The 23084-nt window shown below is 45.6% G+C and overlaps 2 protein-coding genes across 7 annotated transcripts in view; one reads left to right on the top strand and one right to left on the bottom strand.

Annotated features, from left to right (window-relative positions):
* Positions 1-23084, top strand: part of LOC309539925 (kyphoscoliosis peptidase-like) — a 360319-nt gene that overhangs the window by 15954 nt on the left and 321281 nt on the right. The gene's annotated exons all lie outside the window — the stretch shown is intronic.
* The window catches only part of SLC4A11 (solute carrier family 4 member 11), a 251928-nt gene continuing 240928 nt past the window's right edge, over positions 12085-23084 (bottom strand). For all 6 annotated transcript variants that reach the window (XM_082236390.1, XM_082236389.1, XM_082236394.1 and 3 more), the window contains exons 19-20: positions 21734-21903; positions 12085-19564 (exon numbers count right to left, since the gene is read on the bottom strand). In XM_082236390.1, coding sequence (XP_082092516.1) covers positions 19501-19564; positions 21734-21903 — 234 coding nt within the window. In that variant the 3' untranslated portion in view covers positions 12085-19500. The remainder of the gene's footprint in view (positions 19565-21733; positions 21904-23084) is intronic.

Here is a 23084-nt window from a genome sequence, read left to right as displayed (position 1 = left end):
ACGCTCCAAAGAATTAGAGAGCTGGAGCTCTTCTTGGAAGCAACAGAGCACACCGTCCCCACCAAGGAGGAGACAGGGGACTCCCCTGAGAAGGAGGCTAGTTCACCAACACAGGAGCCAGATATATGGAGAAACGTGACTCAAAGAAGTAGGAGGCCCAGGGTTCACTCTGATTGTTTAGAAATACACAATCGCTTTGAGGTCCTCTCCCCTAGCATGGAAGACGGAGAGCATACTCCATTTGAGGATCTCTCCCTCATTACAGTCGATCAGGTATATGAAGACGAGCAGCAAAGTCAGTCCTCAGGGAATGTGCAGGCGACCTTGGAACGGACAGCTCACGGAAGAACCCCGACCAAACCCAAGAGGAGGCGTGTAGTGGTGATAGGGGATTCCCTACTGAGGGGAACAGAGGCAGTGATCTGTGGGCCTGACAAGATGTCTCGGGAAGTGTGCTGTCTCCCGGGGGCTAAGATCCAAGATGTAACTGAACGACTGCAAGGAATCATAAAACCCACTGACAATTACCCCTTCCTCTTGGTTCATGTGGGAACCAATGACACTGCAAGCAATAGTCTCCAGAAGATCAAAAGAGACTACGAGGCTCTCAGCAGGAAATTGAAGCAACTAAATGCACAAATTGTCATCTCGTCTGTCCTCCCAGTTGAACGACGTGGCACAGGGAGAGAGGGGAAAATAGTGGAAGTGAACAGCTGGCTTCGCAAATGGTGTAAACAGGAACGGTTTGGATTCTTAGATCACGGACTGCAGTTTCTTGAAGATGGACTTCTGGCAAGTGATGGGCTGCACCTCACAACGGTTGGGAGAAATGTTTTTGCCAAAAATCTCAGAAACCTCATCAGGAGGGCTTTAAACTGACTAATGTGGGGGAGGGAGACAGTGCTCCTGAAGGTAGGAGTTTATCAATTAATGAAGATGATCATCCAGATGTCATAGACCAAATGGAGCAAACAGCACGCAGACCTAGTGGTGGGAGGAAAAAATCCTTAAATAAGAGACATGGGGGAATGATTAATGGACTTCAATGTCTGTACACTAATGCGCAAAGCATGGGAAATAAACAAGATGAGCTTGAGCTCTTGGTACAGCAAACTAAATATGACATAATAGGCATCACTGAAACCTGGTGGGATAAGTCCCACGATTGGAATGTAATAATGGGGGGGTACAATCTATTTCAGAGAAACAGACCAGACAAGAAAGGAGGAGGAGTGGCGTTATATGTCAGGGATGTGTATACCTGTGAAGAGATCCAAGATTTAGAACCTCAAAGCCAAAGTGAGAGCATTTGGGTCAAAATTAAGGGAGAGAAGAATAACAGAGACCTCATTGTGGGAGTTTACTATAGATCCCCAAGCCAAACGGAGGACATAGATGATGCCTTCCTGGAACAGATGGCCAAGCATGCAAAAGGAAGGGAGATAGTAGTAATGGGGGACTTCAATTACCCGGATATTTGTTGGACGTCAAACTCAGCCAAGAGCATAAGGTCAAACAGATTCCTCACTGGCCTTGCAGACAACTTCATTGTCCAGAAAGTGGGAGAAGCAACAAGAGGAACAGCCATTTTAGATCTGGTCCTAACCAATGTCGATGACCTGGTTAGTGGGGTAGATGTGGAAGGATCATTAGGCGTGAGTGATCATGCTCTTCTGAAGTTTACTATACAGCGGAAAGGAGCAGCCAAGCATACTAGGACTCAATTTCTTGACTTTAAGAAAGCCGACTTCATAAAACTTAGGGAAGTGCTGGGTGAGATCCCATGGACAGCAATACTAAAAGGAAAGGGAGTTCATGATGGCTGGGAGTTTGTTAAGAGGGAGATAGTAAAAGCACAACGTCAGGCAATACCAATGAGATGGAAACATGGAAGGTGCCTAAAGAAGCCAGGGTGGCTATCTAAAGAACTTTTAACTGAATTAAGATTAAAAAAGGATGTGTACAAAAAATGGAAAAGGGGGGAAACCACCAAAGAGGAATTCAAACAAATAGCCAGCACGTGTAGACACAAAGTCAGAAAAGCTAAAGCACAGAATGAACTCAGGCTTGCTAGAGAGGTTAAAAGCAACAAAAAAGGCTTTTATGGGTATGTTCGTAGCAAAAGGAAGAACAAAGAAACAGTGGGGTCACTCAGAGGAGAAGATGGTGAAATGCAAACAGGGGACACAGAAAGGGCTGAACTCCTCAATGCCTTCTTTGCCTCAGTCTTATCCGATAAAGAAAACAATGCCCAACCTGAAGAATTTGGAGCAAATGATTCAGCAAAGGAAACACAGCCCAGAATAACTAAGGAGATAGTACAAGAATATTTGGCTAGTTTAGATGTATTCAAGTCTCCAGGGCCAGATGAACTGCATCCAAGAGTATTAAAAGAACTGGCAGATGTGATCTCAGAACCACTGGCAGTCATCTTTGAGAATTCCTGGAGAACAGGCGAAGTCCCGGCAGACTGGAGGAGGGCAAATGTTGTCCCTATTTTCAAAAAGGGGGAAAGAGAGGACCCAAATAATTACCGCCCAGTCAGTCTGACATCAATACCAGGGAAGATTCTGGAGCAGATCATTAAGCAAACAGTCTGTGAGCACCTAGAAAGGAATGCTGTGATCACCAATAGTCAGCATGGATTTCTGAAAAATAAGTCATGTCAGACTAACCTGATCTCGTTTTTTGACAGAATTACAAGCCTGGTAGATGAAGGGAACGCAGTGGATGTAGCCTACCTTGATTTCAGCAAGGCATTTGATAAGGTGCCCCATGATATTCTTGTAAAGAAGCTGGTAAAATGTGGTCTTGACTATGCTACCACTCAGTGGATTTGTAACTGGCTGACTGACCGAACCCAAAGGGTGCTCATCAATGGTTCCTCTTCATCCTGGAGAAGAGTGACTAGTGGGGTGCCACAGGGTTCTGTCTTGGGCCCGGTCTTATTCAACATCTTTATCAACGACTTGGATGATGGACTCAAGGGCACCCTGATCAAATTTGCAGATGACACCAAACTGGGAGGGGTGGCTAACACCCCAGAGGACAGGATGACACTTCAAAACGACCTTGACAGATTAGAGAACTGGGCAAAAACAAACAAGATGAATTTTAACAGGGAGAAATGTAAAGTATTGCACTTGGGCAAAAAAAATGAGAGGCACAAATACAAGATGGGGGACACCTGGCTTGAGAGCAGTACATGTGAAAAGGATCTAGGAGTCTTGGTTGACCACAAACTTGACATGAGGCAACAGTGTGACGCGGCAGCTAAAAAAGCCAATGCAATTCTGGGATGCATCAATAGGAGTATAGCATCTAGATCAAGGGAAGTAATAGTGCCACTGTATTCTGCTCTGGTCAGACCTCACCTGGAGTACTGTGTCCAGTTCTGGGCACCACAGTTCAAGAAGGACACTGACAAACTGGAACGTGTCCAGAGGAGGGCAACCAAAATGGTCAAAGGCCTGGAAACGATGCCTTATGAGGAACGGCTAAGGGAGCTGGGCATGTTTAGCCTGGAGAAGAGGAGGTTAAGGGGTGATATGATAGCCATGTTCAAATATATAAAAGGATGTCACATAGAGGAGGGAGAAAGGTTGTTTTCTGCTGCTCCAGAGAAGCGGACACGGAGCAATGGATCCAAACTACAAGAAAGAAGATTCCACCTAAACATTAGGAAGAACTTCCTGACAGTAAGAGCTGTTCGACAGTGGAATTTGCTGCCAAGGAGTGTGGTGGAGTCTCCTACTTTGGAGGTCTTTAAGCAGAGGCTTGACAACCATATGGCAGGAGTGCTCTGATGGTGTTTCCTGCTTGGCAGGGGGTTGGACTCGATGGCCCTTGTGGTCTCTTCCAACTCTATGATTCTATGATTCTATGATTTTGTGCGTCTGCGCATGCACGAGTATCGAAACCCAGAAGTAACCCTTTCCGGTACTTCCAGGTTGTCGCGGGACATAACCTGAAAGAACGTAAAATGAAGCAGACATAACATGAGGTATGACTGTATTTCCTTTTGCCTGTCCTGAATCTGTCGCCGACGAATTTCATGAAACGAAACCGAGTTATGGTAATATGAGAGAGGGAGGGCAGAAACCCTGCTCTACCTTGTTTCTCTGTAATGATAAACACCTTTATCATGTCCCCGCTTAAGTCTTCTCCCTATGTTTCCAAATTTTGTGACTGGCTGCCTCCCAGTTCTGGCGATTTGTCTAAGTTATGCAATAGGGGTGCCTGCCCAATATGCAGTCCTAAGGCCAATAGGGATTGGAATGAATGCACTGGGGGGCAAGGCAGAAGAAGGGTTTATGTGAGTGGGTGAGAACACTGACTTAGTGGGCGGAGTCTGACACTTTTCTTAAAAAAAAATTAATTACATTTTCTGTTTTACAATTTCAAATACTCATTTTACATCCTTAAAATATAAATGAATTCCCCTCTTCTCTTTCCATGGTTCATGTTACGTATCTTAAATCCCTGCATATTTAACTATACCAATCAGTTTTCCATTCTTGCATCCATCAAAACTTATTTACACTCTTGAATTTATCTTAATACTGCCAGAGTTTTCAGCTGTACACAGGTACGGTCAAACTTGGCCCTCCAGATGTTTTGGGACTACAATTCCCATCATCCCTGACCACTGGTCCTGTTAGCTAGGGATGATGGGAGTTGTAGTCCCAAAACATCTGGAGGGCCGAGTTTGGCCATGCCTGGCTGTATACAATTATTTCCCAAATATTCAATAAACACTTTCCAATCTTTAAACATATGTTCTTCTTGTTCTCCTATTCTATAGGTTAAGTTTGCAAGTTGTGCATATTCTGTCAACTTAAGGTGCCATTCTTTTTTGGTTGGTACCTCACTCATTTTCCATTTTGGAGCTAACAAAACATGGGCCACAGTTGTTGCATACATAAATAACCTTTTCTGACACCTGGGGATTTCAGTCTGAATTATTGCCAACAGAAAGAACTCTGGATTTTTTGGGGAAAGTACTTTAAACCATTTCTTTCAATTCATTATAGATCATTTCCCAATACTCTTTTATCCTTTTACATGTCCACGTTCCCTCCTATTCTTTACAACTCCTACACTTATCTGATTCTGTCTTGTACATCTTAGCAAGCCAACTCAGAGTTAAATACCATCTGTGAATCATTTTCAGGTAGTTCTCCTTCAAAGAATTTGTTGTTGTTGTTTAGTCGTTTAGCCGTGTCCGACTCTTTGTGACCCCATGGACCAGAGCACGCCAGGCACTCCTGTCTTCCACTGCCTCCCGCAGTTTCATAGAATCATAGAGTTGGAATAGACCACAAGGGCCATCGAGTCCAACCCCCTGCCAAGCAGGAAACACCATCAGAGCACTCCTGACATATGGTTGTCAAGCCTCTGCTTAAAGACCCCCAAAGTAGGAGACTCCACCACACTCCTTGGCAGCAAATTCCACTGTCAAACAGCTCTTACTCTCAGGAAGTTCTTCCTAATGTTTAGGTGGAATCTTCTTTCTTGTAGTTTGGATCCATTGCTCCGTGTCCGCTTCTCTGGAGCAGCAGAAAACAACCTTTCTCCCTCCTCTATGTGACATCCTTTTATATATTTGAACATGGCTATCATATCACCCCTTAACCTCCTCTTCTCCAGGCTAAACATGCCCAGCTCCCTTAGCCGTTCCTCATAAGGCATCGTTTCCAGGCCTTTGACCATTTTGGTTTCCTCCTCTGGACACGTTCCAGTTTGTCAGTGTCCTTCTTGAATTGTGGTGCCCAGAACTGGACACAGTACTCCAGGTGAGGTCTGACCAGAGCAGAATACAGTGGCACTATTACTTCCCTTGATCTAGATGCTATACTCCTATTGATGCAGCCCAGAATTGCATTGGCTTTTTTAGCTGCCGCGTCACACTGTTGGCTCATGTCAAGTTTGTGGTCAACCAAGACTCCTAGATCCTTTTCACATGTACTGCTCTCAAGCCAGGTGTCACCCATCTTGCATTTGTGCCTCTCATTTTTTTTTGCCCAAGTGCAATACTTTACATTTCTCCCTGTTAAAATTCATCTTGTTTGTTTTGGCCCAGTTCTCTAATCTGTCAAGGTCGTTTTGAAGTGTGATCCTGTCCTCTGGGGTGTTAGCCACCCCTCCCAGTTTGGTGTCATCTGCAAATTTGATCAGGATGCCCTTGAGTCCATCATCCAAGTCGTTGATAAAGATGTTGAATAAGACCGGGCCCAAGACAGAACCCTGTGGCACCCCACTAGTCACTCTTCTCCAGGATGAAGAGGAACCATTGAGGAGCACCCTTTGGGTTCGGTCAGTCAGCCAGTTACAAATCCACTGAGTGGTAGCATAGTCAAGACCGCATTTTACCAGCTTCTTTACAAGAATATCATGGGGCACCTTATCAAATGCCTTGCTGAAATCAAGGTAGGCTACATCCACTGCGTTCCCTTCATCTACCAGGCTTGTAATTCTGTCAAAAAACGAGATCAGGTTAGTCTGACATGACTTATTTTTCAGAAATCCATGCTGACTATTGGTGATCACAGCATTCCTTTCTAGGTGCTCACAGACTGTTTGCTTAATGATCTGCTCCAGAATCTTCCCTGGTATTGATGTCAGACTGACTGGGCGGTAATTATTTGGGTCCTCTCTTTCCCCCTTTTTGAAAATAGGGACAACATTTGCCCTCCTCCAGTCTGCCGGGACTTCGCCTGTTCTCCAGGAATTCTCAAAGATGACTGCCAGTGGTTCTGAGATCACATCTGCCAGTTCTTTTAATACTCTTGGATGCAGTTCATCTGGCCCTGGAGACTTGAATACATCTAAACTAGCCAAATATTCTTGTACTATCTCCTTAGTTATTCTGGGCTGTGTTTCCTTTGCTGAATCATTTGCTCCAAATTCTTCCGGTCTGGCATTGTTTTCTTTATTGGATAAGACTGAGGCAAAGAAGGCATTGAGGAGTTCAGCCCTTTCTGTGTCCCCTGTTTGCATTTCACCATCTTCTCCTCTGAGTGACCCCACTGTTTCTTTCTTCTTCCTTTTGCTACGGACATACCCATAAAAGCCTTTTTTGTTGCTTTTAACCTCTCTAGCAAGCCTGAGTTCATTCTGTGCTTTAGCTTTTCTGACTTTGTGTCTACACGTGCTGGCTATTTGTTTGAATTCCTCTTTGGTGGTTTCCCCCCCTTTTCCATTTTTTGTACACATCCTTTTTTAATCTTAACTCAGTTAAAAGTTCTTTAGATAGCCACCCTGGCTTCTTTAGGCACCTTCCATGTTTCCGTCTCATTGGTATTGCCTGAAGTTGTGCTTTTACTATCTCCCTCTTAACAAACTCCCACCCATCATGAACTCCCTTTCCTTTTAGTATTGCTGTCCATGGGATCTCACCCAGCACTTCCCTAAGTTTTATGAAGTCGGCTTTCTTAAAGTCAAGAAATTGAGTCCTAGTATGCTTGGCTGCTCCTTTCCTTGGTCAAGCTCATGCTGGTAGCTTCGAGGACACTGTCCCACCATCTCGTCCTCTGCCGTCCCCTTCTCCTTGTGCCCTCCATCTTTCCCAACATCAGGGTCTTTTCCAGGGAGTCTTCTCTTCTCATGAGGTGGCCAAAGTCTTGGAGTCTCAGCTTCAGGATCTGTCCTTCCAGTGAGCACTCAGGGCTGATTTCCTTAAGAATGGATAGGTTTGATCTTCTTGCAGTCCATGGGACTCTCAAGAGTCTCCTCCAGCACCATAATTCAAAAGCATCAATTCTTCGGCGATCAGCCTTCTTTATGGTCCAGCTCTCACTTCCATACATCACTACTGGGAAAACCATAGCTTTAACTATACGGACCTTTGTCAGCAAGGTGATGCTTTTTAACCTTCAAAGAATAACATGCTGTAAATTTCAAGTTGCTTTTCCAGAGTTTTTCTGGAAATCTATATTGTGTCCTAAATCTATTGCCTGACACTTTTAATCCTAGGTTCATGGGTTCGAGCCCCACATTGGGCAAAAGATTCCTGCATTTCAGGGGGTTGGACTAGATGACCCTCGTGGTCCCTTTGAGCTCTGCATTGCTGTGATTCTGTAAGAAGAGCCCTGCTGAATCAGGCCAAAGGGGGCCAATCCAGGAGCTCACAGAGGCTGAGATTCACATTTTAAGGTTGTGTTACTCCTGTCAGAAAGCCTTTTGAAAGCATTCACATTAGGACGTAGCCACTAGAGGACATTTGCTCAGCTTGCAATGAGAGCGTAAGAAACTACAGAGGAAAATCTAGGGCTGGCGTGTTGTTTTCCATCGCAACAGATAGGGTCCTACATTTAAGAAAGATCAGGGATACAAGGGAAGAGGGAGGAGAAGGACAGGGTAGGGGAATGAGAATCACATTAAGGCAAATTAAATTGCAGCAAGAAAAAAAGAGTAATGGTTTCACAGGCCTGCAGGGGAACCAGAAGGCAAAGGAGGATTTTCTGCTCCAAGACGAGGCCTTGCACTCGCCCAGTTCCTACAGATAAATCTGTTCACCCCAAGCTTGTCATTCTTTTCACACATTATGATTTAAAAGGTACACCTATCTGTGATTTATTTTTATTTTTTTTAATGTGAAGCATGAATGCAACAAACCTGGATTTTCAAATCAAGGCACCCATAAGAAGTGCACCCAAATTGCTCAGCTGAGCATTTTCTCAGTTGGAAGTATATGAAAGATCACAAAGGAACAACTGTGGAATGAGACAGGCTGGATGCCTTATGGCTGTGAAGTATAGAAGCAAATGCGTTCACGTAAGATTAGTTGTGAGGATCTGATCAAAGGCTGCAAAAATAAAAAAATCAAATATAAAGTGGAAGAATGCAAAAATAAACATTGTTTTTCATCTTACTGTAGGTCTTATTTTGAAAAATAGAATTCCATTTTATGGTTTATTTTTGTTTATATTTTGAATTAGATCTTGCGGGGACACCAAAATCTTTTAAGGGCTTAGTGCCTCTAAATGTCTTAATCTGGCCCTATGCATGTGTTGTTGTGTTGTTGTTGTTGTTGTTGTTGTGTGTGTGTGTGTGTGTGTACAGTCATACCTCGGGTTACAAACGCTTCAGGTTGCATTTTTTTGGGTTGCGGACCGCCAAAACCTGGAAGTACCGGATGGGTTACTTCTGGGTTTCGGCGGTCGCGCATGCGCAGAAGCACTAAATTTCCCTTTGCGCATGCACAGAAGTGCTGAATTGCAACCTGTGAGTGTGCAGACGCGGGTTGCAAATGCTGCGGGTTGCGAACGTGCATCCTGCACGGATCACGTTCGCAACCCGAGCGTCCACTGTGTGTGTGTGTGTGTGTGTGTGTGTATGTATGTATGTATGTATGTATATGTATATATATACACACACACATACTTGAAGCTTGTTGCAAGTTCTGGAGCTGCTCAAAGCACACGTCTTCATTCATGCTGAATCAATTTTCATTGCCAAGTTGTTCCTCTGTCTTTAAGAGCAGTCCAATACGCTGCAACCTTAAGCAGGGGAGATAACATGGTGGCGAAAGTTTCACCTGCTTAATTCTTGCTGGCAGAGGCATGGCGGTGAAGGGAGAGAAAAGTTGGCAACCCTACCAGCAAACAGAAACCAGGTTCAGTACTCATTAGAAAGGCCTTTTGTTTTCTCCTCCGTAAACTGTAGATGGCAGCTTTTCTCAACAAATCAGGCAAGTTGAGGGTGAAATGTTTCTGTGTGCCTAGCGTTCATCCTCCCTTCAGTTTGGAAAAGATTATTATTTGTTCGCTACTCCCCCGTTCCATTTTGATTAGTGAGCCTGCTGCAACAGCAACTCTTTCCTTTCCCGATACGCCCTGAGCTCTCTTTTACCTTTTTTGTGGTCACAAGCTCTTAGAATTGTAGAGTTGGAAGGGATCTTTAGGGTCATCTAGTCCAACCCCCTGAAATTCAGGAATCTCAGCTAAAGTATCAATGACAGGTGGCTGTCAAACCGCTGCTTAAGAAGTCCAAGGAAGGAGAGTCCATATCCACCCAAAGGGGACCGTTCCACTGTCAAATGACTCTTATTATCAGAAAGTTTTTCTGTATGTTTAGTTGGAATCTCCTTTCCAGTAACTTGAAGCCACGGGTTCGAGTCCTACCGTCCAGAGCAGGAGAGAACAAGCTTGTTTAGGGAAGTTTGTTTAGGGACATTTTATTTTTTAAAAATCTTTGTTGGAAGCTGCCCAGAGTGGCTGGGGAAACCCAGACAGATGGGTGGGGTACAAATAATAAATTATTATTATTATTATTATTATTCCATCTTCCATGTGGCAGCCCTTTAGGTATTTGAATACGGCTATCACATCTCCCCTCAATCTCCTCATTTCCAGGCTAAACATACCAACTCAAGAGCTTCTCCTACTTTTGAACCCTTCTCATTCTAGCCTTACAAGCCAAGGTAAATTTGAGTTTCTCTCATTTCTTTCGGGAGGGAGGGAATCAATTTGGTAGCGACAATCTGGGTTTTGGAATTCAAGGTATTGATTTCCTGGCAACCCTCCAAAAAAGTGCCTGTTTGATTGGATTATTGGGCTGATTCATCAGTCTGAGCGAAAACCATTCTAGAGTCTCTCCTCTCGTTTAGCGGATAACTGCATTCTCTCCGAACAACCTCCACCATTCCATTTTAATAATGACTATAACTGGACTTCCACAGTCCAGTGTGGTATTATTTAAAGCATCAACAGTGGCAGGGGGAGTGACATCTATGGGGACTTCCATTTTCCAACTTTCCTTCCACTCTGAGGGAGCCAGCAGCCTGTGGCCACTAAACTAACTCAGTCCTCATTGGTCTGAAGGAGCGTCTCCACCCCCATCACTCAGCCCAGACACTGAGGTCCAGTTCCGAGGGCCTTCTGGTGTATCAGTAGGCAAAATAAGGCCTGAGGGCCAGATCCAGCCCAATCGCCTTCTAAATCCGGCACACAGACAGTCTGGGAATCAGCATGTTTTTACATGAGTAGAATGTGTGCTTTTATTTAAAATGCATCTCTGGGTTATTTGTGGGGCCTAGGAATTCGTTCATCCCCCCCAAAAATATAGTCTGGCCCAGCACAAGGTCTGAGGGACAGTGGACCGGCCCCCTGCTGAAAAAGTTTGCGGACCCCTGTTCTGGTGGTTCCCTCACTGCAAGAAGTGAGGTTACAGGGAACCAGGCAGTGGGCCTTATCGGTAGTGGCACCTGCCCTGTGGAACGCCCTCCCATCAGGTGTAAAGGAAATAAACAACTATCTGACTTCTAGAAGACATCTGAAGTCAACCCTGCATTGGGAAGTTTTTAATGCTTGGTGTTTTTATTTTTTGCTGGAAACCGCCCAGAGTGGCTGGGGAAACCCAATCAGATGGACGGCATATAAATAATAATTTATTATTGTTATTCCAATATTCGGCTTCATTGGATGTCTGAGTTGGACGGCCTTCTGCCATGAATGCTTTAGCTGAGATTCCTGCTTTGCAGGGGGTTGGACCAGATGACCCTCAGGGTCCCTTCCAACTCTTAAGATTCTATGAGTTCTGGTCCTACAAGAGAGGGATAAAAAACCCTTCTTTGTACACTTTCTCCATCATTTTATAAACTTTTATCCTGTTGCCTCTTCCTCATCTTTCCTCTCAACTCAAAAGTCCCACGCCCTTGATTATTTGGGTTGCCCTCACCTGAACCTTTTCCAATGGAAAGGCAGGATGGAAGTTGTAACTCAACATCATCTGGAGGGTGGCCAGTTAAGGAAGGCTTATAAGCATGATCACCAACCATGTCAGGATTGAGAGAGTAGCTTCTCCCACATTAAATGAACAGATTGTGGTAAAAGCATAGTAGGAAAACAATGCTACTGATGTCTTTTATCTGATACAGGAGGGGACGTCCCTATGTAGCAATTGATACACTTGAAAATGCCCCTGTGAGTTTCATATATGGCACCTGAAGTCTCGCCAGCCATCAATTAAGGGGAGGATTTCAATGCTCAACGTTTACAACGTGTGGGGAGGGACACACACACACACACACACACACACACACACACAAATTAACTATAGGAAGCAGAACCTTTAGACAATGAGTAGAAATAGAGATTTCTTTATTATTATTTTATTAAAATACAACCAAGTTCCTTATACAAATAAAGGACTTTCTGTTGTTTCCAAGAAGCAATTCTTTTATCAAAAGAAAACCATTAACGGAAAAGAAAAGAAGTCATCAACACTAGCTAATAAGCATGCATTGCAATCCCAACAGAGCGAGTGCAAAATAAAACATTGGCTCTTCTCTCTCGCATTCTATATTCAAAACCCTTGCATTAGGTCACTTTAAAAAATAAGCATTTAGAACCAACCTCCAGGCCACTTGGTAAGCAAACCCCCCCCCCTTTTTGCTACAAAGTACAGCAGTTAACATGAACCGGCTACATTCCAAGTCAGAGAATGGGGGGCAGGGGGACAAAATAAGGGCAAGGCAAACCAAATCTCCCAGTTGTGTTTCAGATTGTCTATGCACAATATCTCCACTTAGATGGCCCATTAGCAGGGCACAAGGTTTGCAGGACTCCTGGCTCAAGAAAAATGTGAAGTAAGGAATATCGAAATACCCCCAATCCTGTCTTGGGTTCTGTACATTAACCCATGTGTCTAACAAAGGTAGGGGGGCTGTGGAAAATGAACGTCACCCATCCCCATTTCATTTGAGTCCAGACATGCACAAAGGATATGCTCTGAGATGTTTCATGCAACTGTTTCCTGTGCAATGGAGCAACTACAAGCGGATATGATGTCCTCAGTTATGTTGCACCCTGACACCCCAACCCTGGCGAATATCCAGAATGTTGAGTGCTGTCATGTGGCAAAGAGATGTAGCATCGTCAGGAACCTGAGCATTGGTCAGTAACGGTCGCTGTGTGCATGCAATCGGATCGCAATGGGTACATTCAGAAAATGGCGGCCGAATGAATTGCAGGTGTTTAGCGGTTGCTAGAGAAAAGGGTACAGGAAGGAAGCGAGTGACAAAGGCTGCGGAACAGTTAATCTCTGCTGGATCCGCCCAGCAGGGATATGGATCGCAGTGCCACGTTCCAGCTCTATAATATTTTGCACACACGTGAATCACCGCTATCAGTTTAAAAGCGGACACACAGATAAGTCAGTGGAAGCAGACTTTTTTGGCGAGAAGGTTCAAAACCATGTTGGTTTGCAGGGGAAAATATCAAGCACTGGCGTGGGATCTTAGCACTTTAAATCTGGGAGCAGATCAGTGAAGCGTGTGCCGTGGCTGCTTTTGCCAAATCTCCCTTTGATGAACAAAAGCTCACGAATTCAAAAACCGTTCCGCAGTGGGAAAGCGGCAAGGCGGCAGGGGTGAGAGCTGGTAGAAATCAATAATTCAAATGCACATATGCCACTGCTTCTGAAAACACACATTTCCTCTAAACAGAGCAGCTATGGGTGCAGGGAACAAATCGGATGCAAGTCCGGGATAGGGGCTTACAGAGCTGCTCAAAATTTTTAAAAAGGAGCAATGAAGGAGATGCCTAAAAACTGCATACATTCAAATACTGGCTTAAAACCCTGGTCAGCTATACAGCAGCGCCTACCAGGCCACAATAAAACAGTGACTGACTGAGGAAGTTAACTAGATTCCTGCCAAAATATACCGTGACTAGAAGATGGAACTGAAGAATTGAACACTTGATTCACAGTAGGCTGAACACCAAGGTGAGGGATGGGGAGCCTGTGGCCCTCTAGAGAATGGTGGACTCCAGTTCCCATCAGCCCCAGCCAGCAGTCAGGGTGGATGATGGTAACTGTAGTCCAGGAGCATGTGCAGGACTCCACTGCTGGCCAAGGTGATTCCTCAAACCCTTTATAGATCTATTTTCGTGGCAGTCATGCTTTTATCTCAAGATGCCCACCTGAGGCTCTTTTGCTGCCACCCGAGAGATGCCAAGACCAGTTTCTGCACAGCACCCAATGATCTTTTGCTGTGGTTTCGCCTGGGAGGGCTGGTGGCCAATGCCAGCTCAGGGCCAGGTAGCCACATCCTCTGGGGATCAGGTATGCGGAGCTGGTCCCCAGGGAAATCTTTGGGCCGATGCACCATCAAATGCATTAAAATCAGCAGCACTGAACTCTTGAGAGCACAAGCATGTCTGCAACAGAACAGCAGGTGCTGCCTCCAACGTTGGCTTTAAAAATAGCTAGAAGTGGGAATGCGAGGAAATCAGGGTCTTGCGGGGTGGGGAAGAGGAACGATACAGCAGAGGACAACTGCATAGCAAACTTTGGGGAGAGGGAAAACTCCCCTCAAAATGGCTTGCGCAGAGACACATGCAACCCCACACGGGACGGTCCTTTCGCTGCAAGACGGATGAGGAGGAATCATCAGAAGACAACAAGAAGGCTGAAGGTACACAGGTGGGCGGACTTGCCAACTGGTGTGTTTCCAGACAACGGCAGGGGATGAGAATAGAATTCAAGGCAGATATGGAGACAAAGGAATTTAGAGGTTGGGTCAGTTTCGAAAGAGGAGCTAACACGAAACCGATTTGGTGGTGAGTCTCGGTGGGCCGTTATCAGTCTACTGCTACGAAACACCACCCACGGCTCGCCTCAGGTTAGCTGGCCCAAAGTCCCTCTTACTCGCGAGGTGAACTATTTATGGATCTTTAAAGCGAAGCGTTAACACGTTTTTTCTGCAGACAATTGTCTCTGGGTTGTTTAAATGGATGGGCCCATCACCAATTTTCCACCAGAGATGTCTTGTCTCATTGTGGCTAACTCCTGGGACTCAAGTCACACGATCAGATGTGACCATTTCCCTGTCCCCTAATAATTCCCCCTCTGAAAGTCACTTCCTGGGAAATCAATTTTTTTAATTTTCAGAAAAGAAGACTGTTGAAAATGGATCAGCCCACAACCGTTAAGCCATTCGTGGTACTCATGATGAGCATGTATGGATCAGCAGATAAGAAGAAAAGAGAATTTGGGGGGTGGGAAAGTTTGTGTATCCCTCCCTAGTCCTTGAGACAGGAAGGAACGATTCACAAGACCGTCCCCTATTGGGTCCCCAGATTTAGCTTTTTTGATCATTTTCCAGGGGGTGGTATCTCAATTTTGCTTGGAGCAAGTTCAGGAGGAAAGTTTAAGGGGAGTTTATGGCATCAAGACAAATTTGGCCTAACAACGCTCCTCTTTTTTTGCAAACTCTGCTTGCGTTAAGGGAGGCGAAAGCACCCCATAATCACAAAAGGCATTCACAGTATCTCCCGACGAGCAGAACACGTACAGAGATATCTTCCTCACACCCGTTTCTTTGGCAAGATTCATGCAAAGAAAGAAAATGAAGTTAAAATAATAAAAAAGTCATCTTCTCTACAGAGCTCATAATAAAAGCATTTGGTATGTACATTCTAACCGTCTTAAAACCTTCGCAGTGGTTATTAAAGTGCAGAATTTGTTCCGTCTACGACAGACACTCTTCCTTCGCAAAGTCTGTTTCCTGGTAACCCAAGCGGAGGTCAGTAGAAACAAGAAACAGAAAATAGAACAATAAAACTGAAAAAAACCCCAAAAACCAACACCGTTTGCAGCAGGAAAGGAGGGAAAGATTGAGGGACGGGCAGTCGGGGAAAACCATCCGAAGTAAGACATGTTCTGAGACAGCTCGGTTTCTGGTCTGCTACCTGTTCAAGTACAAGACCAAGACTAGGGGGTGGAAGGTTACTGGCCTTAAAATGTGCTAAGCTGCTCAGATTTGCAAGCTCTGAAGCTCTGGGTAATAACTGGAAAAAGACTATGAAATGTGTGCTACTGTGTGTGGAGGGGGGGTGGGTGTGGGTGGGCACTGTGCAATTAAATCTTAAAAGCAGGAGCAGTCCTGGGCAAGAGAGGACCATTTTCATAAAGGTATCTAAGCACACTGCTTGCTGTTAAATCTCAACAAGCTCTGCCTATTTCACACGGCATACAGGCTACCCCCTACGCTACCCCTGGGCATATAGATCTAGAAACCTCAGAGGACTCTGCCCCCACGCAGTGCACAGAGTATTTCCTGAGGACCACGGGTGGGAAGCGCACAGAGAAGCTGCACAGAAGCTGAAACCAAAAGTATTATTTTTTAAAGTTCACATGAGAACATCAGGGATGCGCATGTCGGCAAACGAGATCTGCATTCCTTGAAGTTACTCTCTGTTTGCACTTGCCCAGTCTGCGTTAAACCCTGCACATCCACTTATTGTAAGCTGCAAGATAAGAAACTTGGGTTGTGTGCACGGATATATTTAAGTGTTTCTATTATCTGCAGCAACCTCCACAGCCAGCCACAGATCACGTGTGCCACGCGCTAGCGATTTGGCTTTTTAAAAAAATATTAATTAAGAGGAGAGCTTTTACTCTGCTTTGCTTCCCTGTAGAACTGAAAAACTGGCCTTTGTAAATGAACTCTCTGTACCCACAGGCAGGTTTCATATCCATCGCATGACTAATGTGCGGTTCTATTACGTTGGGCGACAGGCTCCGTCAGAGAGACGCATTTGGGGAGGACCACAGACCCTGCTAACCATGGCAGCCTCACATCTAGCTATGCTCCCTTGCCCCGGCCCTGTAACATGCAATAATGAACTTATGACATGCTTTACTACCTCTTGTGGTGGGGCAAGAGGCTGCCATTTTTGGCAGCAGTCTTGAGTTTTAAAATCTGTTTACATGCTAAAAAACAAAACAAAATCCAGCTACTCCACACACAACTCCCCTTGGCCTTCTGGAGTCAAATCTCCTGCAAAGATGGCTCCCAAATTTTCTCAGCGCAGGAACACCGGTGTCAACCCCGGAAATGAGTTAAGAGCAGCCCCTGCAAAATATGGCTACATGTCCTACCAGCCTTAGCGGAGGAATTCAAGGCAGTGGGAGCTTGAGTGCAGAGGAGAGTTCTTAGTTAAAAATAAAACCAGAGAGAGCAGAGTGTTGTTTGTGAACCTCCTATGGAACAATAAATCTGGTTTCTTGTATTATACATACATACATACATACATAGGTGGACTATCTTAAGGTTCCCACCCATGACCGACTACATGGTGTGTCCGTAATTATTCCCTGTGATTAAGCAGCTCGGGGCAGAATCACAAACTGCAACGTTTCGGACAGGACTTTGCAGACCAGGCCTGGTAGGACTTTGCAGAGCCAAGATGCTAAGCTGGATTAATTCAGGCCAAACGAGCAACTCCAGAGATATATTTTTATGCTTTTGGAAAGCTCAGCATGAGAATATGTCACCGGCAAAGGCGAAAAGCCCCTTTGCACTTGTTCAAAGGTGGACTGTGTCCTTTGGCCGCAAAGGTGGCCATCCTATGCAGCCTTGGCCAACCGGGTGCCCTCAAGACGTCTTTGACTTCAACTCCCATCAGCCCCAGCCAGCGCAGTTGGGAGTTGTAGTCCGAATAATCCGGGGAGCACCCAGTTGGCCAAAGGGACAACCTCTCTGAATTTCCAGATGCGGTTCTTTTATTTGGTCATCGTTCTCACTGCAAAAAGCGATGCTCAGGACTTGTTAAAACAACAAGAACAACAGCTCCCCACGTCTCGCTAACTTAGAACTGGTCTACTGCACTGGGCTGCAACAAGTGTGAATTACACACATATGTGCTTGTCCATTGGGATCTGAACAATGTTCCTGGGTCAAGAAGGGGGGAAATGCTATATTACTCAGAGGATTTCCATGTTAGGTAGGAAAGGAGGGGAGAATCTGTCTCCCTGACCTCTGGTTTTCTACATGTAAGGAGAGAGAGAGATGATAAACCACTGAAACATAAAACAGTATCTATACCTCACCTGCTGTTTATGCAGACCAAGCTGGGAACATCCTTGACTCTGAACTATCGAACTATCTACAGACATCAAGTCTCTCCAACCAGCGGCTTGGGTTCAGGAACAACCCTGCCAATCTAGCCTTCTGCAAAGTCTTTAGCTCTCTTTCTTGCAAAAAGAATTTTTTAAAAAATCTTACCTTGCACGGAAGAGGAATATTGAGAAATGTAGATAACAGGGGAGTTTGACACATATGCCTAATACAATATGGATTTTTGTTCTTTCTTTTTTTGCAGTACTTAAAATAAAAAGGAGGCGGGACCAACAGGCTGGAACATAGAACACGCACACACAAATTATAATTAGGACCCGCAGTGTATAAAGCAGACATCGGGAGCATTCGGATTTTCCAGAAATATAATGTCATGTTTTGCAGGGGGGGGGGGGAAGGAGGAGGTTAGCTACAAAATTGGAACAGGGCAGAGACAAGCAGCAGAAACACAGCCTTTGGGGGGTGGGGGGTGGAACGAGACAAACCCTAACCTGGAACGAGACCCTGCCCAGGACCCCAATGTTCACTATGTACTGTACGTTAAAATTAAACGCCAAGAGCAAATCAAAACTGATGGGAGCCAAAGGGCTAGGATTTAAACGGAGGAGAGGTGGGAAAGAGCAGAGTGCGAAGGAGAAAAGAAGAGGGAGGAGGAGAGAATTTAAGTTGATGGCAAGATACAGTACATGTTAACACTGATTGCACGAGAACCCTTTCACTCTCTGGTGGGAAAGAGGGGGGGGGACGACAGGCATCAATTACCCAGGACATTTATATGCAAAATATATACACAAATCTAGATTAGCTATGTATATATGTACACATAAGTAGTACTGTACACACAGGGGAAGGGAAGAGGGATTCTGCCAAATGTTTCAGTGCCTGGTTCAGTCGCCATCGTGCAAATCTGCTGTTCCAAGTCGGGACCGTCTGCAAGAGGGTTTGGCTAATTCGCATCCGCCTCTGGGCTTCCGCTCAAAAGCAGGGAGCTGCCTCTGCGTCAATGCAGATGCCCCAAGACAGAATATGATACAGAACTGGAGCAAAAATCTGTCCCGGGTCTGCTCCACGTTGGTCTTCTGGTGGCTCTTGACCGAATCAGCCACCCACCGATCTCCGGGGCTCCTGGCATGAGAGGTTGTTTTCAGAAGCAGAGGCAACTGCCCAGAGGACGCTGTAATTCTGTCGGGTTAAAAAGGAGCGTCCTACTGTTCCTCTCGCAGAGCAGCACAGTACAGGGTGTGTGTTTGGGTGTGTGTGTGTGTGTGTGTGTCAAAAATGTCTATAAAAACGGTGCTGCCCTTCCCTAAAACAAAGAAGCGGGGACGCAATGCCAAACTTTTGTCTTTGGGGTTTCCGTAAAGCACACTTGCCGCTCCAGCTTCAAAGAGCGCTGGTTCCCCCCTCCCCACCCTACCCCAACCCCCCCCCCCTGAAATCTGGGCACTTGGTTGGTCTCTAGCAACATGCCTTTGGGTAGTCAGTTGTGCAGGAGTACAAAAATCAAGTCACGAGAGGTTCGGGGACCAAACCAAAGGTCCGGCGAGTCGCCCAGCCAGACGCCAGCTTCCTTTCCGTTTGAAAAAGATAGAAGCCCGTTGGCTGATGCAAGGGAAACACGGCTGCTTCCTTCCCTAGTGCTCAGCATCCATTGCGTCCAAGTATTTCGCTTCAATGATCCTTGGGAGCAAGTTATACCTGGGTGGAAGAAGGGGGACACCGTTAGATTCTGCCCTAAGCAGAAGACTTTCCGCGTGGCTCTTTCAGGCTCTGCACCTAGCGCACTGCAAGGACACAGGAAAGCGCCATACACTGAGCCACACCAGTGGTCCAGCGAGCTCAGCACCTCCTACACTGGCTGGCAGTGACTCTCTGGGAATTCAGAGCAGGGAATCTATCCCAGAGCTACCCGGGGAGTCAAACCCGGGACTTTTCTGCGTGGAAAGCAGATGAGCAGATTTCCGAGCTGCCATCTTTCCCTTACGACCTGGGAAGAGAATCTGCTGTGCATGCAAGAAAGACCCCAGGATAATTTGCAATGAGAAATGCAGGGTACGTCATAATAGCAATCATCATCATCATCATCACAGCTGTCCATGGAGGCGCAGGTCAGTTCAGTATCCAGGGCGGCTGTCTACCAGCTCCATCTGGTATGCAGGCTGAGACCCTACCTGCCCACAAACTGTTTCGCCAGAGTGGTGCATGTTCTGGTTATCTCCCGCTTAGACTACTGCAATGCGATCTACATGGGGCTACCTTTGAAGATGACTCAGAAACTGCAATTAATCCAGAATGCAGCAGCTAGGCTGGTGACTGGGAGTGGCTGCCGAGACCATATAACACTGGTACTGAAAAATCTTCATTGGCTCCCAGTACGTTTCCAAGCACAATTCAAAGTGTTGGTGCTGACCTTTAAAGCCCTAAATGGCCTCAGTCCTGTATACCTGAAGGAGCGTCTCCACCCCCATAGTTCAGCTGACACTGAGGTCCAGCTCCAAGGGCCTTCTAGCGGTTCCCTCGCTGCAAGAAGCGAGGACATAGGGAACCACGCAGAGGGCCTTCTCGGTAGTGGCACCCACCCTGTGGAACACCCTCCAAGCAGATGTTATGGAAATAAACAACTATTTTACTTTTAAAAGACAACTGAAGGTGGCCCTGTTTAGGGATGTTTTTAATGTCTGACGCTGTATTGTTTTTAATATTCGGTTGGAAGCCGCCCAGAGTGGCTGGGAAAACCCAGCCAAATGGGCGGAGTATAAATAATAAATTATTATTATTAGAAGAAGAAGAGTTTGGATTTGATATCCCGCCTTTCACTCCCTTTAAGGAGTCTCAAAGCGGCTAACATTCTCCTTTCCTTTCCTCCCCCACAACAAACACACTGTGAGGTGAGAGGGGCTGAGAGACTTCAGAGAAGTGTGACTAGCCCAAGGTCACCCAGCAGCTGCATGTGGAGGAGCGGAGACGCGAACCCGGTTCCCCAGATTACGAGACTACTGCTCTTAACCACTACACCACACTGGCTCTTCTTCTTCTTCTTCTTATCATCATCATCATCATCATCATCATCTCCAAGGTGATCTCTGTGGCTTCCGGCACCAGGCCTGTTGGCAGACCAGCTCTGAGTTACAAAGATGTCTGCCACATCAGCCCCACCGTGTGGTAACCCCTTGCAGACGACCGCAGTGCCTGGAGGCAGAGAGGCAAGTTGTGCACCCACAGCAGTGAGCATTGGAGGAATGACCACTGGGAGGAGTGCAAAGAGCAGAAAAGTCATGGTGCATTTGCAGCAGCACAACCTGACGCCTTCCGCTGTCCCAGCTGCAACAAAACATGTCTCTCCTGCATCGGTCTCTGCAGCCACAGCAGGCGCTGTAACTCTCCAACACCCCGCAAGGTGCACTCCTCTCTTGTCTCCCGGGACAGGCTGATGCCAGCTAAATATTTACATCCCACCTTTCCTCGAATGAGCGTAGGGTTGCTTACATGCTTCCCTGCCCCGCTTCCATTTTGCTCCTCACAACATCCCTGCAAAACAGGTCAGGCTGAAAGAGGCAGCAGCTGGTCTACTGTCTAGCCCGCCCCCTAAAGCGCATTTCATGGCTGAGTGCGCATTTCAACGCTGGTTGCACCTGGCTCTTATAGCCTGGTCCTCTAACCCAATGATGGCCAAACTCGGCCTTCCAGCTGTTTTGGGACTACAATTGCCATCATCCCTGACCACTGGTCCTGTTAGCTAGGGATGATGGGAGTTGTAGTCCCAAAACATCTGGAGGGCAGAGTTTGGCCATCACTGCTCTAACCACTACCAGCAGGATAAAAGAGCCCAAAGCCCTCTTGGGCAAGGAGCACATCCCCAGAGCATACCTGATAGGGACCATTCCAATCATGATGAGGGGGAAGATCATCTTCATATAGGGCAGGGGAGACATCCCAAATCCACAAAGGATGAGGAGCTGGAGGACCTGCAGACCCGTGAAGTAGTGGATCTTCCTCTGGGGCACGCGGCGGATGTAATGCGTCGGAGGGTAGGCCGTCTGGAAACGACAAGGGTGGACATTGGTCATAACATTATGTTTGCTGACTGTGAACAGTTATGGACCACCGGTATGAAATTTACGGCATGTAATGCCTTAAAGGAAAATATTATGAAAATGATTTATAGGTGGTACATGACCCCAGTCAAGCTTGCAAAAATTTACCATCTGCCTGATAATAAATGTTGGAAATGTAAAGAAACTGAAGGTACATTCTTTCACCTTTGGTGGACGTGCCCAAGGATTAAGGCCTTCTGGGAAATGATATATAATGAAATGAAAAAGGTATTTAAATATACCTTCCTTAAGAAACCAGAGGCCTTTCTCCTGGGCATTGTCGGCCAATTGGTGTCAAAGAAAGACAGAACATTCTTTATGTATGCTACAACAGCAGCAAGAATACTCATCGCAAAGTATTGGAAGACACAAGACCTACCCACCTTGGAAGAATGGCAGATGAAGGTGATAGACTATATGGGATTGGCAGAAATGACTGGCAGAATCCGAGACCAGGGAAAAGAGACGGCGGAAGAAGATTGGAAGAAATTTAACAACTATCTTAAGAAATATTGCAAAATCAATGTGTGTTAGAATGAGGCGGCTTTAAAAATCAAATGGAGTATAGCTGTAAAGATTAAGTTAAAAGAAAAGAAAGGTTGACAATTAAATAAAATTAAGGGTGAGGATTTGCTGAACTAAATATTTAAAATGGGAATGCAGAAAGGGGAGGTATGAGGAGGTCGGTAAAGTAAGTTTTAAGAAAATAAGGTTCTGAAATTATACTTGTTCTTTTTTTGTGTTTGTGTATTGTTTTGTTTGATATAATTTGTAAAACTTCAATAAATATCTTTTTTAAAAAAGGAAACGACAAGGGTGTTAGCGAGAGACTGAGGCTGCCGCATTCTCCACCCCACCCCTCATCAGAGGAGCTGTTTCTAGGAGAAAATCTGTGAGGGGATTTCCTGGCCTTTTAGGGCTGTGCCATAAAAAAAATAAAATCTTTTTTATTGGGTTTTATAAACAAGAATAATGTTATACAAACAGGTATACCGAGTTTTCTCATGTCATTTGTATATCACAAAAATAACATGATACAGTGGTACCTCGGGTTACAAACGCTTAGGGTTACAAAGTCCTCTAACCCGGAAGTAGTTGCTCCGGGTTGCAAACTTTGCCCCAGG

Source organism: Podarcis vaucheri (assembly GCF_965113315.1).
Source record: "Podarcis vaucheri genome assembly, chromosome: 9".
Lineage (NCBI taxonomy): Eukaryota > Metazoa > Chordata > Lepidosauria > Squamata > Lacertidae > Podarcis > Podarcis vaucheri.
Note: the sequence above shows the minus strand (reverse complement) of the source record. Positions and strands in the feature narration are given on the sequence as shown.